Raw genomic sequence first — 12,695 nt, 5'->3', positions numbered from 1 at the left:
TGTTATATGTGGGACTCCCCTCGTTCCAGCTACTTGAGGCAACTGGCCTCCTCCAGCCCCTCCAGCAAAGAAACAGACCACACAGTGAAGTAAGTTTAAAGTATACTTTACTTACAGTCATGCATTGCCCTTAGCAACAATGATAAAATGCAGGCAAAGGTTCTTAGTTGGGGGGGGGGGAACCCAGCAAGGGCAGCCTGAGACACATGTTTCAGGCAAAGGGATATGTTCAGGCATGTTTGCCTCCGTTGTGTGTAGCATGAATGGAGAGAGCGAGAGAGAGAAACGGAACAGAAAACAAGCCTTACTTACTCTTAGGAGAAGGGGGTGTGTGATATAACTGAGACTACGCTAGCAATTTAGAACTCTGTGGTCCTTAACCCCTTCACATACTAACTAGCAGTTAGGTTTGACTTCAAATTTCCCAAAGAAACCCGGTACTGGGTTCAAGAAACTCTGCTTTGGTCTGGTCCAGCAGGGCTGTTCTTATGTTCCTGCCTTATCTTACAGGTTATGGTTGGGATGGCCCTTTCAGAACCAGGTTACGTTTGCTTTCCAGATGTTGAGGGAATTGTCCAGTCTTCTCCAATCTGGTGCCCATCCAGATGTTTTGGATTTCAACTCCCATCAGCCCCAGCCAGTAAAGCCATGCTAGCTGAGGCTGTTGGGATTGGCAGCTCAAAACATCCATAGGGCAGATGCTAGAGTAGATTGCCAACACTGCTATGCCTAGCATGTGAAATTTGTAGAAATATGTAGCTGGTTACCATTGGAGACTTTAGGTTGTGATTGGACAAATCTCCATACTTCCAGTGGAAGGAGTTTTATTAAACAGAGACAGCACCTTCCACCGAAAGAAAGGACTCTTTGGATCCAAACTGGAATGTTGGCCCAACTTTGCTCTGAATCAAGAAGTCATGTCTAATATTCCTGCAAATTATATCCCTTTGCTGTTGTTTAGTCCTTTAGTCGTATCCGACTCTTTGTGACCCCCTGGACCAGAGCACGCAAAGCCCTCCTGTCTTCCACTGCCTCCTGCAGTTTGGTCAAACTCATGCTGGTAGCTTCGAGAACACTGTCCAACCATCTCATCCTCTGCCGTCCCCTTCTCCTTGTGCCCTCCATCTTTCCCAACATCAGGGTATTTTCCAGGGAGTCTTCTCTTCTCATGAGGTGGCCAAAGTATTGGAGCCTCAGCTTCAGGATCTGTCCTTCCAGTGAGCACTCAGGGCTGATGTCTAGGTTTATCACTGCTTTTCTCCCAAGAGGCAGGCGTCTTTTAATTTTGTGACTGCTGTCACCATCTGCAGTGATCAATATAAACAATAATGAACCATAAAATATGGAAAATAATGCTTTTTTTTTGTATACTTCCACTTTATTTCTATTTGAAAAAAATTATCCTGTTCTCTCCCCCCCCCCCCCCGATTGCAATCTTTGATCAGATCCTCAGAACCAATTTTACACAACAAATCTGCTTCTATACTTAGTAGAGATAAGGCATCTGGCCTGTCTTGCTGCCCAGTTTTCTGTTGGGATTTTTAATATACATCAGCTGAGCAATTTGGGACCATTACTGTTAAAAACCCAGCAATGGAATGATGCCCTAAACACGTGCTTATTTGCTTAATAGTTAATCCAGCCCTGATCAGTATCCAGATTTCTATCCAATAATATATGTAATAGCACTAAAGTTGGAGATGGGTGTATGCCTTGACCGATCTCCTGGCATCTCAGTTTCCAATATGGAGGTAAGTGCTGACCAACACTCACCCTCTCCAACCTATAGGACATGCATAGGCAAACTCGGCCCTCCAGATGGTTTGGGACTACAGTTCCCATCATCCCTGGCCACTGGTCCTGATAGCTAAGGATCATGGGAGTTGTAGTCCCAAAACATCTGAAGGGCCAAGGTTGCCTATGCCTGCGATAGGAGAACGGTGAAGGTTTATCCTGGACAACTTCTTTCCTTGGTGTCAAATATAATTTATGCGATATTTTCCATGATATTTTAATAGTAATTTTAATATTTTATTTATTTTTGATGCTCTGTTGTGTAAACCGCTCTGGAAGCAAGCAAATAAATAATAATACCTCTGTCCTGACTCTCATAGTCTTCTGAGGCCAATCTGCTGTTTCAATTCACCGTGTAGGTGGGTATGAAAAGAAATACAAGTCTATCCAACTAACTTTTTACATAGAGTAGACCCAATGAAGTCAACAGACCTAAGTGGTCCACATTCACTAATTTCAATGGGTCTCCTCTTAGGATGCAGCAACCCGGTTTGTTGTGGGTTTTATTTGGTGTTTTTTAAAAAACTGAACAAATAATAATATCAATTAATTATATTTCTATTCCATTGGCTCATGGGGCGGGGCTGTAGTCAGGCACAGATTTCGGTTTGATGAGGCCCTAAGCTCCTGAAGGTAATGGGGCCCTTGAGATGTCCAGCTGTCCTTTGTCAACAACAAATTGCTGCTGTTTTTTGTGTTGAATATATGGTAATTGATGGATCTAATAGGTATCTTGTCGGGACGCGGGTGGCGCTGTGGGTAAAACCTCAGTGCCTAGGACTTGCTGATCGTCAGGTCGGCGGTTCGAATCCCCGCGGCGGGGTGCGCTCCCGCTGCTCAGTCCCAGCGCCTGCCAACCTAGCAGTTTGAAAGCACCCCCGGGTGCAAGTAGATGAATAGGGACCACTTACTAGCGGGAAGGTAAACGGCGTTTCCGTGTGCGGCTCTGGCCCGCCAGATGCAGCTTGTCACGCTGGCCATGTGACCCGGAAGTGTCTCCGGACAGCGCTGGCCCTCGGCCTCTTGAGTGAGATGGGTGCACAACCCTAGAGTCGGACACGACTGGCCCGTACGGGCAGGGGTACCTTAACCTTTACCTTTACCTTTTAATAGGTATCTTAAGCCATTTGCACATGTTGCCATGCACCCAGTCCATGCAGAATGTAGGCACCCTATATATAGAAAGGAGCAAAGCAGTGATATTTTAGGGAACAGGCTAGCAGGCGGAGCCCATGACTTACATCATAGCAGCCTACACAACACAAAACACTCTTGCTGTAGGTAGCTTTTATTTTATTGGTTTTTCGTCTTCTGTTTTGGAAACGTACATCCAGTTTTTCCCCCTTTAATTTTTTTGGGGGGCCCCAAGAGAGTGGGACCCTAAGCTTGAGCTTGTTTAGCTTATACGTAAACCCGGCACTGGCTGTAATCCAAAACTTATAGAAGGCACCCGGTTGGCACAGGCTGCCTCGGATAACCCAGCCGGCTCCTTAAAATCTGCGCTGCCCTCCCCCCAGATCCGTCGCTCGGTCACGCTAGACAGTGACCGACGGACACGTAACTTTTTTCCCCTCCCAGGGCGCGTCGGGAGGCGGCGGAAAGTTTTGGGTTTTCCTGTGTTTTTGGGGGAGGGGGGGAGCGAGGCAGCCCCTCTCTCCACACACGGGGCTGCTTGTTTTTTCCCTCTCTGGGCTCCCCAAGTTTTTTTGGGGGGGAGTGGGTGGGTCTGATCTCTCTCTCTCTGTCTCCCTCTCCTCGGTCTTCTTCGCTCGCTTTCTCTCGGCGTCTCCTTCCCCCGCTGCGCTTCCATCGCGGAGGCAGAAGGGGGAGGCGGCGAGCCCGGGCTCCTCTCCCTCTTTTGGGCTCCCTCCCCCGGCCCCGCATTCTTGAGAAAGGAGCAAAAGCAACAAAGAAGCCCGAAGAGGAGGAGGAGGAGGAGCGGGAGGAGCGGGCGGCGGCAGGAACTGCCGCAAGAGGCGGCCAAAACTTTGCAACGCTTTTCTTCTGCTTGGGAACTTTTTGGCAAAAGTCCGCGCCAAGTTTTTCTTTCTCCCGCTCCTTCCTGATTTTTTGGGGGGACGGAAAAAGCATCCCGGGGGCTGCCTCGGCCGAGGGGGCGGCTCTCCGGATCATGGCCTTCGGTGGGGCCCAGGCCCAGGCGACGCCGATGCAGCCCGGCCCGCGACTCCCGGGACGAGGAGGCGCCTTGCGCGCGGAGCCCGGTGCGCCCTAGGCGCACGGCCGGGGAAACCCGAGGAGGCGCAGGCGGCGCGGGCGCTCCGATGGCCCGTTTGGGGCTGGTCCGGTGGCTGCTTTGGGGGCTGCTGGGCGTGGGGCTGGGCGACCCGGACGGCGGGGCGGCGGCGGGGGCCTCGAGGCTCAACGGGAGCGCGGCGGCGGCGCCGTCGGGCCGGGGCGAGGAGCGGTGCAAGCGCGCGGCGCAATGCGAGGCGCTCCAGCAAAGCGTGTGCCTGGGCTCTCCGCTGCCCTACGCCGCCACCTCCACCCTCCTGGCCGGGGACTCCAGCTCGCAAGAGGAGGCGCACGACAAGCTGCTCCTGTGGTCCGGTAAGGGGGCTGCTGGACGGGGGTGGGGGAGCCCCGCGACCGGGGGTGCCATGCAGCGTGCCAAAATGTGTGGGTGCCTGGCCCTCCATCATCATCATCATCATCATAATACAGTGGTAGCTCGGGTTACATACGCTTCAGGTTACAGACTCCCCTAACCCAGAATTAGTGCTTCAGGTTAAGAACTTTGCTTCAGGATGAGAACAGAAATCTGGCTCCGGCAGCGTGGCGGCAGCAGGAGGCCCCATTAGCTAAAGTGGTGCTTCAGGTTAAGAACAGTTTCAGGTTAAGAACAGACCTCCGGAACAAATTAAGTACTTAACCTGACATACCACTGCAATAATTTTTATTTATACCCCGCCCTCCCCAGCCAAGGCCAGGCTCAGGGTGGCTAACCATCAATAATAAAAACAAGTTGAATGAATACAACTTCAAAACAAGATAAAAAGACAACATTAAAATATGGAAACATTAAAAGAGGGGGAGGGAATCAAATTGGCTCCAAGCCAAAGGCCAGGCGGAACAACTCTGTCTTACAGGCCCTGCGGAAAGAGATCAGATCCCGCAGGGCCCTGGTCTCATGAGACAGAGTGTTCCACCAGGCCGGAGCCAGTGCTGAAAAGGCCCTGCCTCTGGTTTAGCCTAATCTGACTTCCTTAGGGCCCGGGACCTCGAGGGTGTTGCTATTTATGGACCTTAAGGTCCTCCGTGGGGCATACCGGGAGAGGCAGTCCCGTAGGTATGACGGTACTAGGCCGTGAGGAACGAGGTCCCGTCGGTACGAGGGTCCTAATCCCTCCATGGGGGATTTTGTGCATGCTCTTGCACCCAGGGCCCCAGGGAGTTGGCACCCGTGACGCCGGGGTGTAGGATCGCCACCTCAGTTCTGGCAAAATACAGGACGCTGCGGTTGGGGGACGATTCCCTCACCCCCAAAAATCTGGTGGTGTTGTGACTTTAGAGCAATCCATTGCGATCTTTTGCAGCCTTCCAGGATGGCCCCTCTAGAATTAGCCACACAGACACCTGGGACGCTGGTGGCGCTGTGGGTAAAACCACAGCGCCTAGGACTTGCCGATCGCATGGTCGGCGGTTCGAATCCCCATGACGGGGTGAGCTCCTGTTGCTCGGTCCCTGCTCCTGCCAACCTAGCAGTTTGAAAGCACCCCTGGGTGCAAGTAGATAAATGGGGACCGCTTACTAGCAGGAAGGTAAACGGCGTTTCCGTGTGCGGCTCTGGCTCGCCAGAGCAGCTTCGTCACGCTGGCCACGTGACCCGGAAGTGTCTGCAGACAGCACTGGCTCCCGGCCTTTAGAGTGAGATGAGCGCCACAACCCCAGAGTCTGGCAAGACTGGCCCGTACGGGCAGGGGTACCTTTACCTTTACACATGAATTGGTACATCTGCCTGTGTTTGGCAACCCATAGCTGGAAGACCTCTGTGGAAGACCTTCCACACATCTTTTTAAGCACATGCATTTGGAGAGGGTCCCTAGCTTGGCAGAGAGGGAGGAAGGTGGAGGGCACCTGAAATAATAATAATTTTTTATAATAATAATTTATTATTGGTACCCCGCCCATCTGGCTGGGTTTCCCCAGCCACTCTGGGCAGCTTCCAACAAAGACCAAAAATACACTAAGATGTCACACGTTAAAAACTTCCTTAAAGAGGGCTGCCTTCAGATGTCTTCTAAAAGTCTGGTAGTTGTTTTTCTCTTTGACATCAGCTGGGAGGGCGTTCCACAGGGCGGGCGCCACCACCGAGAAGGCCCTCTGCCTGGTTCCCTGTAACCTCACTTCTTGTAGGGAGGGAACTGCCAGAAGGCCCTCGACGCTGGACCTCAGTGTCCGGGCAGAATGATGGGGGTGGAGATGCTCCTTCAGGGATACAGGGCCGTTTAGGGCTTTAAAGGTCAGCACCAACACTTTGAATTGTGCTCGGAAATACAGTGGTACCTCGCAAGACGAATGCCTCGCAAGACAAAAAACTTGCAAGACGAAAGGGTTTTTGGTTTTTTGAGCTGCTTCGCAAGACGATTTTCCCTATGGGCTTGCTTCGCAAGACGGAAACGTCTTGCAAGTTTGTTTCCTTTTTCTTAACACCGTTAATACAGTTGCGACTTGACTTCGAGGAGCAACTCATAGCACGCGGTGTGGTAGCCTTTTTTGAGATTTTTGAAGACTTTGGTGATTTTTGAAGCTTTTCCAAAACTTTCCCGACACCGTGCTTCGCAAGACGAAAAAAATTGCAAGACAAAAAAACTCGCGGAACGAATTAATTTCGTCTTGCGAGGCACCACTGTAAAGGGTAAAACTGTGTCAATGCTGGACGTAGCCGTGGACATTGAAATATGGGACAATCCTGCATTATGCAGGACAGGTGGCAACCCCAGGCCCAAGAAAGAGCACTCTGTGGGGGCTGGGAAGGGGTGGGGGCCGTGGAAGGAAGAGGCAGAGTCTGGGGAGCAGTTACCCATGCCGGAGATGGAGGTAAATAAATCTTGCTTCCTAAGCAGCAAGAGGGCCTCTGAGCATGTGCAGAGCGCATGTCCCAAGGCCCCACGCATAGTAGGCTCTGCAGGGGGTGATTCAGGCCTGTGCAGGGATTTGTAGGGCGCACATATTGCTCTCTGGGAGGGTCTGACTTCCCTCCCCAGCACAGCAGGCTGGACACCCGGCAGGGGTGATGTGCAGACAGGTAAGAAGGGCATCCATCAAGGTAGTGGGCATATATCACAAGGTTGGAAATAATCTGCAGGCAGCAATCTCAGGCCTATGAAACAATGGGCAGGTTTCCTACACAGGTAATAATAATAATAATAATAATAATAATAATAATAATAATTTATTTATACCCCGCCCTCCCCAGCCAAGACTGGTGGGCAGGAGCCACTACCAAGAAGGCCCTCTGCCTGGTTCCCTGTAACTTGGCTTCTTGCAGTGAGGGAACAGCCAGAAGGCCCTCAGCACTGGACCTCAGTGTCCCGGGAGAACGATGAGGGTGGAGACGCTCCTTCAGACATACTGGACCTAGGCTTTGGTCTCTCTTCAATTTCAAGATTTCTGTTTCCCAGACATATTTGCATAATTCCAGGTCCTCCCCCCCCTTCCAAAATATACCAGTCCCTCCTCCAAGGAGTCAAAAAGTCCCAGACACAACTTGTGGATGTAGTCATGTCTCTTCACAGGCTCACCTCCTGGCACAAACAGATCTGCTGTGCGCAGTTTCTGCCCTTAGACATCTTGAGGTGAGATGTTTTGAACATTCCTCCTTCAAAATAGGCAATGGCAGCCTTGAAATGATGGTTCAACTGTAGTATTTATGGAACAGAACAGGGAACATCCAAAGTCTCCCCAAATGACTTTTGAAAGGGCATGTATTGCGAAAGTTTCAATAAACACTTAAGCTGTTTCCTCCTACGTGAAGGATCTCTGCGAATGGCTTGCCTTTTGCTGTTTCTTTTCTGCTTCTATTGATCTTTTTCTCAAGAGGCAGAAAAAGGATCCGGTCATGGAAGGGGCACAAAACACGCCAATAATTTCCTGTTGATCCCACACAGATATATCTTCTTGTCTCTCTCTGCAAGTACTTGGGCAGCTGTTATTCTGGTCATGCCCTCTATATAACTTCCAGTGTTTGAAAACTTCCAGTGAAGGAACGATTACCACCTTCCAAGGTCATGTTTAATGTTTAATAGATTATTGTATTTTAATATTCAGTTGGAGGCCGCCCAGAGTGGCTGGGGAAACCCAGCCGGATGGGCGGGGTATAAATAAATTATTATTATTATTATTATTATTATTATTATTATTATTATTATTATTGTGGAACCTCGGGTTACATATGCTTCAGGTTACATACTCCACTAAGCCAGAAATAGTGCTTCAGTTTAAGAACTTTGCTTCAGGATAAGAACAGAAATCGGGCTCTGGCGGCGCGGCAGCAGCAGGAGGCCCCATTAGCTAAAGTGGTGCTTCAGGTTAAGAACAGTTTCAGGTTAAGTACGGACCTCCGGAACGAATTACCGTATTTTTCGCGCTCCGCAGCCTAGGCAGCCCTGGGAGAGTTCCCGCAGGGCTGTCTAGGCTGCGGATAGCAGCCTGCTTCCCGGAGCGTCGGGCGCCCTGAAAGCAGAGCGCCCCGCCCGTCAGACAGACATCTGCAGTGTGGGGAGCCCTGCAGGAGTTCCCTGCAGGGCTCCCCACGCTGCGGATAGCAGCCTGCCGCCCGGCGGGCGGGGCGCCCTGAAGCAGAGCGCCCCTCGAGCCGGACAGACATCGGCCAGCCCCACAAGCTCGGGGGACAGCAGGGAGGCGCAGCGCCAGCATCCCACTGTTCCTCGACCTGGTTCGGTTTCCACGACCTGCTTTTGGGGGGGAAATAAAGGGGGGAAAAATTCCTTTATTTCCCCCCCAAAAAACTAGGTGCGTCCTATGGGACGAAAAATACGGTAAGTACTTAACCCGAGGTATCACTGTATTATCCATTCTACTGTCGAACAGCTCCGTTCTTGCAACTTGAAGCCATTGGTCCTACTCTGGAGCAGGAGAAAGCAAGTTTGCTCCATCTTCCAAGGGACAGCCCTTAAGATATTGGAAGATGGCTCTCGTATCTCCTCCCGGTCTCCTCCTTTCCAGGCTAAACATACCCAGCTCCTTCAACCGTTCCTCATCAGGCTTGGTTTCCAGACCCTTGATCATCTTGGTTGCCCTCCTCTGCACACTTTCCAGCTTGTCAATATCCTTCTTGGACTGAGGTGCCTCTTAAGTTACGCTCTTGCCCAACGGCTCACAGCCTCAGCTACCTTGGATCTTGGCCATCGGAGGAGCTGCAACTTTTCTGTGTTCAAATACGGTGTTTTGAGTAGCCGGTCAGCTAGCTTGGCAATTCTTTGTTTCTTTTATAACTTTTAAAGCACGTGCATTTTAGCAAGTTACAGGGAACCAGGCAGAGGGCCTCCTCGGTGGTGGTGCCCGCCCTGTGGAACGCCCTCCCACCAGATGTCAAAGAGAAAAACAACTACCAGACTTTTAGAAGACATCTGAAGGCAGCCCTGTTTAGGGAAGCTTTTAACGTTTAATAGGTTATTGTATTTTAATCTGTTGGAAGCTGCCCAGAGTGGCTGGGGAAACCCAGCCAGGTGGGTGGGGTGTTGTTGTTGTTTAGTCGTTTAGTCGTGTCCGACTCTTCGTGACCCCCTGGACCAGAGCACGCCAGGCCCTCCTGTCTTCCACTGCCTCCTGCAGTTTGGTCAAACTCATGCTGGTAGCTTCGAGAACACTGTCCCACCATCTCGTCCTCTGTGGTCCCCTTCTCCTTGTGCCCTCCATCTTTCCCAACATCAGGGTCTTCTCCAGGGAGTCTTCTCTTCTCATGAAGTGGCCAAAGTCTTGGAGCCTCAGCTTCAGGATCTGTCCTTCCAATAAGCACTCAGGGCTGATTTCCTTCAGAATGGATCGGTTTGATCTTCTTGCACTCCATGGGACTCTCAAGAGTCTCCTCCAGCACCAGAATTCAAAAGCATCCATTCTTTGGCGATCAGCCTTCTTTATGGTCCAGCTCTCACTTCCATACATCGCTACTGGGAAAACCAGAGCTTGAACTATACGGACCTTTGCTGGCGGGCGGGGTATAAATAATATATTATTATTATTATTGTTGTTGGCGGGCGGGGTATAAATAATATGTTGTTGTTGTTGTTGTTGCAGGTTCCAGGCCCCAGTGGCCTCTGGAGAAAGAAGCTTTTATATATTTGTTAAGGGGACAGGGATTGCCAATAACAGATGTCGAGGGATGATTGACTCCTGTCTCTCTCTCTTTTTATTTCAAGGTTTACGAAATGCCCCCCGCTGCTGGGACGTGATCCAGCCCCTCCTCTGCGCCGTGTACATGCCCAAGTGTGAGGATGGCCAAGTTGAGCTGCCCAGCCAGACCCTCTGCCAAGCTACCCGGGGACCTTGCACCATCGTGGAACGAGAACGAGGCTGGCCGGACTTCCTCAAGTGCACCACGGATCGCTTTCCTGAAGGCTGTCCGGTACGAGAGCAGGGAGCTGTGGGGGCTGGCACCGGGACGTCCTGTAGGGGGAGCTGCAGTCGGGGGGGGGGGAGTTGGGATACTGCCGGGAAGACGGGGGCATCAGGCAAGGCCCCCAGCTGGCTCCAGCCACCGGCCGGCAGCCGATCTCCCTTGGAACAGCATCAAAGAGCGACATGAGGCTCAGATAATAATAATAATAACAATAGTAATAATAATATTTTTTTATTTATACCCCGCCCTCCCCAGCCAAGACTGGGCTCAGGGCGGCTAACAACCAATAATAAAAACAAGTTGATTAAAATACAATTTAAAAGATTAAGATACAACATTAAAACAATTAAGGAGTAATCTCTTCATAGGAGGAGAAAGGAAAAAGAAAGAGGGGGAGGGGATCAAACTGATTCTAAGCCAAAGGCCAGGCGGAACAACTCTTGTCTTACAGGCCCTCCGGAAAGAGATCAGATCCCGCAGGGCCCTGGTCTCAAGAGACAGAGTGTTCCACCAGGCCGGGGCCAGTGTTGAGAAGGCCCTGGCTCTGGTTGAGGCTAACCTAACTTCCTTAGGGCCCAGGACCTCTAGTGTGTTGCTATTTATGGACCTTAAGGTCCTCCATGGGGCATACCAGGAGAGGCGGTCCCGTAGGTATGAGGTTCCTGGGCCGCGAAGGGCTTTAAAGGTCAAAACCAGCACCTTGAACCTGACCCTGTACTCCACCAGGAGCCAGTGCAACTGGTAAAGCACTGGGTGAATATGCTCCCATGGCAGGGACCCCGTGAGGAGCGTCACTGCAGCATTCTGCACCCGCTGGAGTTTCTGGGACAGCTTCAAGGGCAGCCCCGCGTAGAGCGAATTACAGTAGTCAAGCCTGGAGGTGACCATTGCATGGATCACTGTGGCCAGGTCAGGGAACAGAGGAAAACATGTCTGCTTCCCTTCGTCTCCAGCAAAACAGCAGTAACCCAAAAGCTATATACAAGCAGACTCTGCTGGAGGTAAACAGGCATGTGACACACACAGTCCTGCCTATACCCTTTTAAGGTGGGATGGAACTATATCCTAACGGAGATCAGCTGAGACAGAAAGCCCCTGTTCATTTCTCAGTGGAAAATGTGCTCCAGAACATCTGGGGTGATCGAGGTCAGCGTTTTGCCACTGGCAGTTGCCACCACGTGGAGATTCCTGGGCCGCCACAGTTTAAAAACCTCTGCCGTAGTCCACAGTTTTGTTTCATTTTTCATTTTTTTATTTTTACCGACAACCAAAACACAAACATTGAAAACAAACAGTGAAAACCCCTCCAAGCGGCTGATACATTGGGTATACATAATCAATAATAACATATTCGAATTAACCATATGTACAATTCTATAAACCTTAACACTCCTCCCTCCACAAGGTTTGTTTAACTTTCAACGTTTTAATTGCCCCAAATTGTTCAAACCTGCCCAAATAACTCAATATCTTCTCAAACCAATCCTCCTCCTCCTCACTGACCTTAAACCATTTTATCTATCTTCACAGTTAGATATTCTAAGATTATAATATTTTCCATTTTCCCCCTCCATTGGTTCACCCCAAGCTCTTCTGCATTTTTCCGGTTACTCGCTATAACCTGTCTGGCTGCAATTACCATCAATTTTACCCATTTACATTCCTCTTTTGTTTCTAAGTGCTACTCAGGCTAAAAAGAACCATTAATTTAGATATTTTCACCATCCTACCCACATTTCCCGATATTTCTATACCAGTCTGTTTCCAGAATTCATTAACTAACGGACAGTCCCACCACATATGACTGTATGTTCCCATCACTCCACATTTCCTAATTCCAGATTATGTAATATGATATAACCTTACAGGTAATACCACTTTTGTACCACAAAATTGTTGTTGTTGTTGTTGTTGTTTAGTCGTTTAGTCGTGTCCGACTCTTCGTGACCCCATGGACCAGAGCACGCCAGGCACCTCTGTCCTCCACTACTTCCCGCAGTTTGGTCAGACTCATGCTGGTAACCTCGAAAACACTATCCAACCATCTCGTCCTCTGTCGCCCCCTTCTCCTTGTACCCTCCATCTTTCCCAGCATCAGTGTCTTCTCCAGGGAGTCTTCTCTTCTCATGAGGTGGCCAAAGTACTGGAGCCTCAGCTTCAAGATCTGTCCTTCCAGTGAGCACTCAGGGCTGATTTCCTTCAGAATGGATGCATTTGGTCTTCTTGCAGTCCATGGGACTCTCAAGAGTCTCCTCCAGCACCAGAATTCAAAAGCATCCATTCTTTGGCGATCAGCCTTCTT

General features: G+C 50.3%; 1 protein-coding gene across 1 annotated transcript in view; it reads left to right on the top strand.

Moving 5' to 3' along the window:
- The first annotated feature begins 3,543 nt into the window (after positions 1-3,543).
- The window catches only part of SMO (smoothened, frizzled class receptor), a 35,252-nt gene continuing 26,100 nt past the window's right edge, over positions 3,544-12,695 (top strand). Inside the window, exons 1-2 of the mRNA XM_028746014.2 lie at positions 3,544-4,362; positions 10,194-10,399. Coding sequence (XP_028601847.2) covers positions 4,077-4,362; positions 10,194-10,399 — 492 coding nt within the window. The 5' untranslated portion in view covers positions 3,544-4,076. The remainder of the gene's footprint in view (positions 4,363-10,193; positions 10,400-12,695) is intronic.

The sequence above is a fragment of the Podarcis muralis genome, chromosome 10, assembly GCF_964188315.1.
Source record: "Podarcis muralis chromosome 10, rPodMur119.hap1.1, whole genome shotgun sequence".
Classification (NCBI taxonomy): domain Eukaryota; kingdom Metazoa; phylum Chordata; class Lepidosauria; order Squamata; family Lacertidae; genus Podarcis; species Podarcis muralis.
Note: the sequence above shows the minus strand (reverse complement) of the source record. Positions and strands in the feature narration are given on the sequence as shown.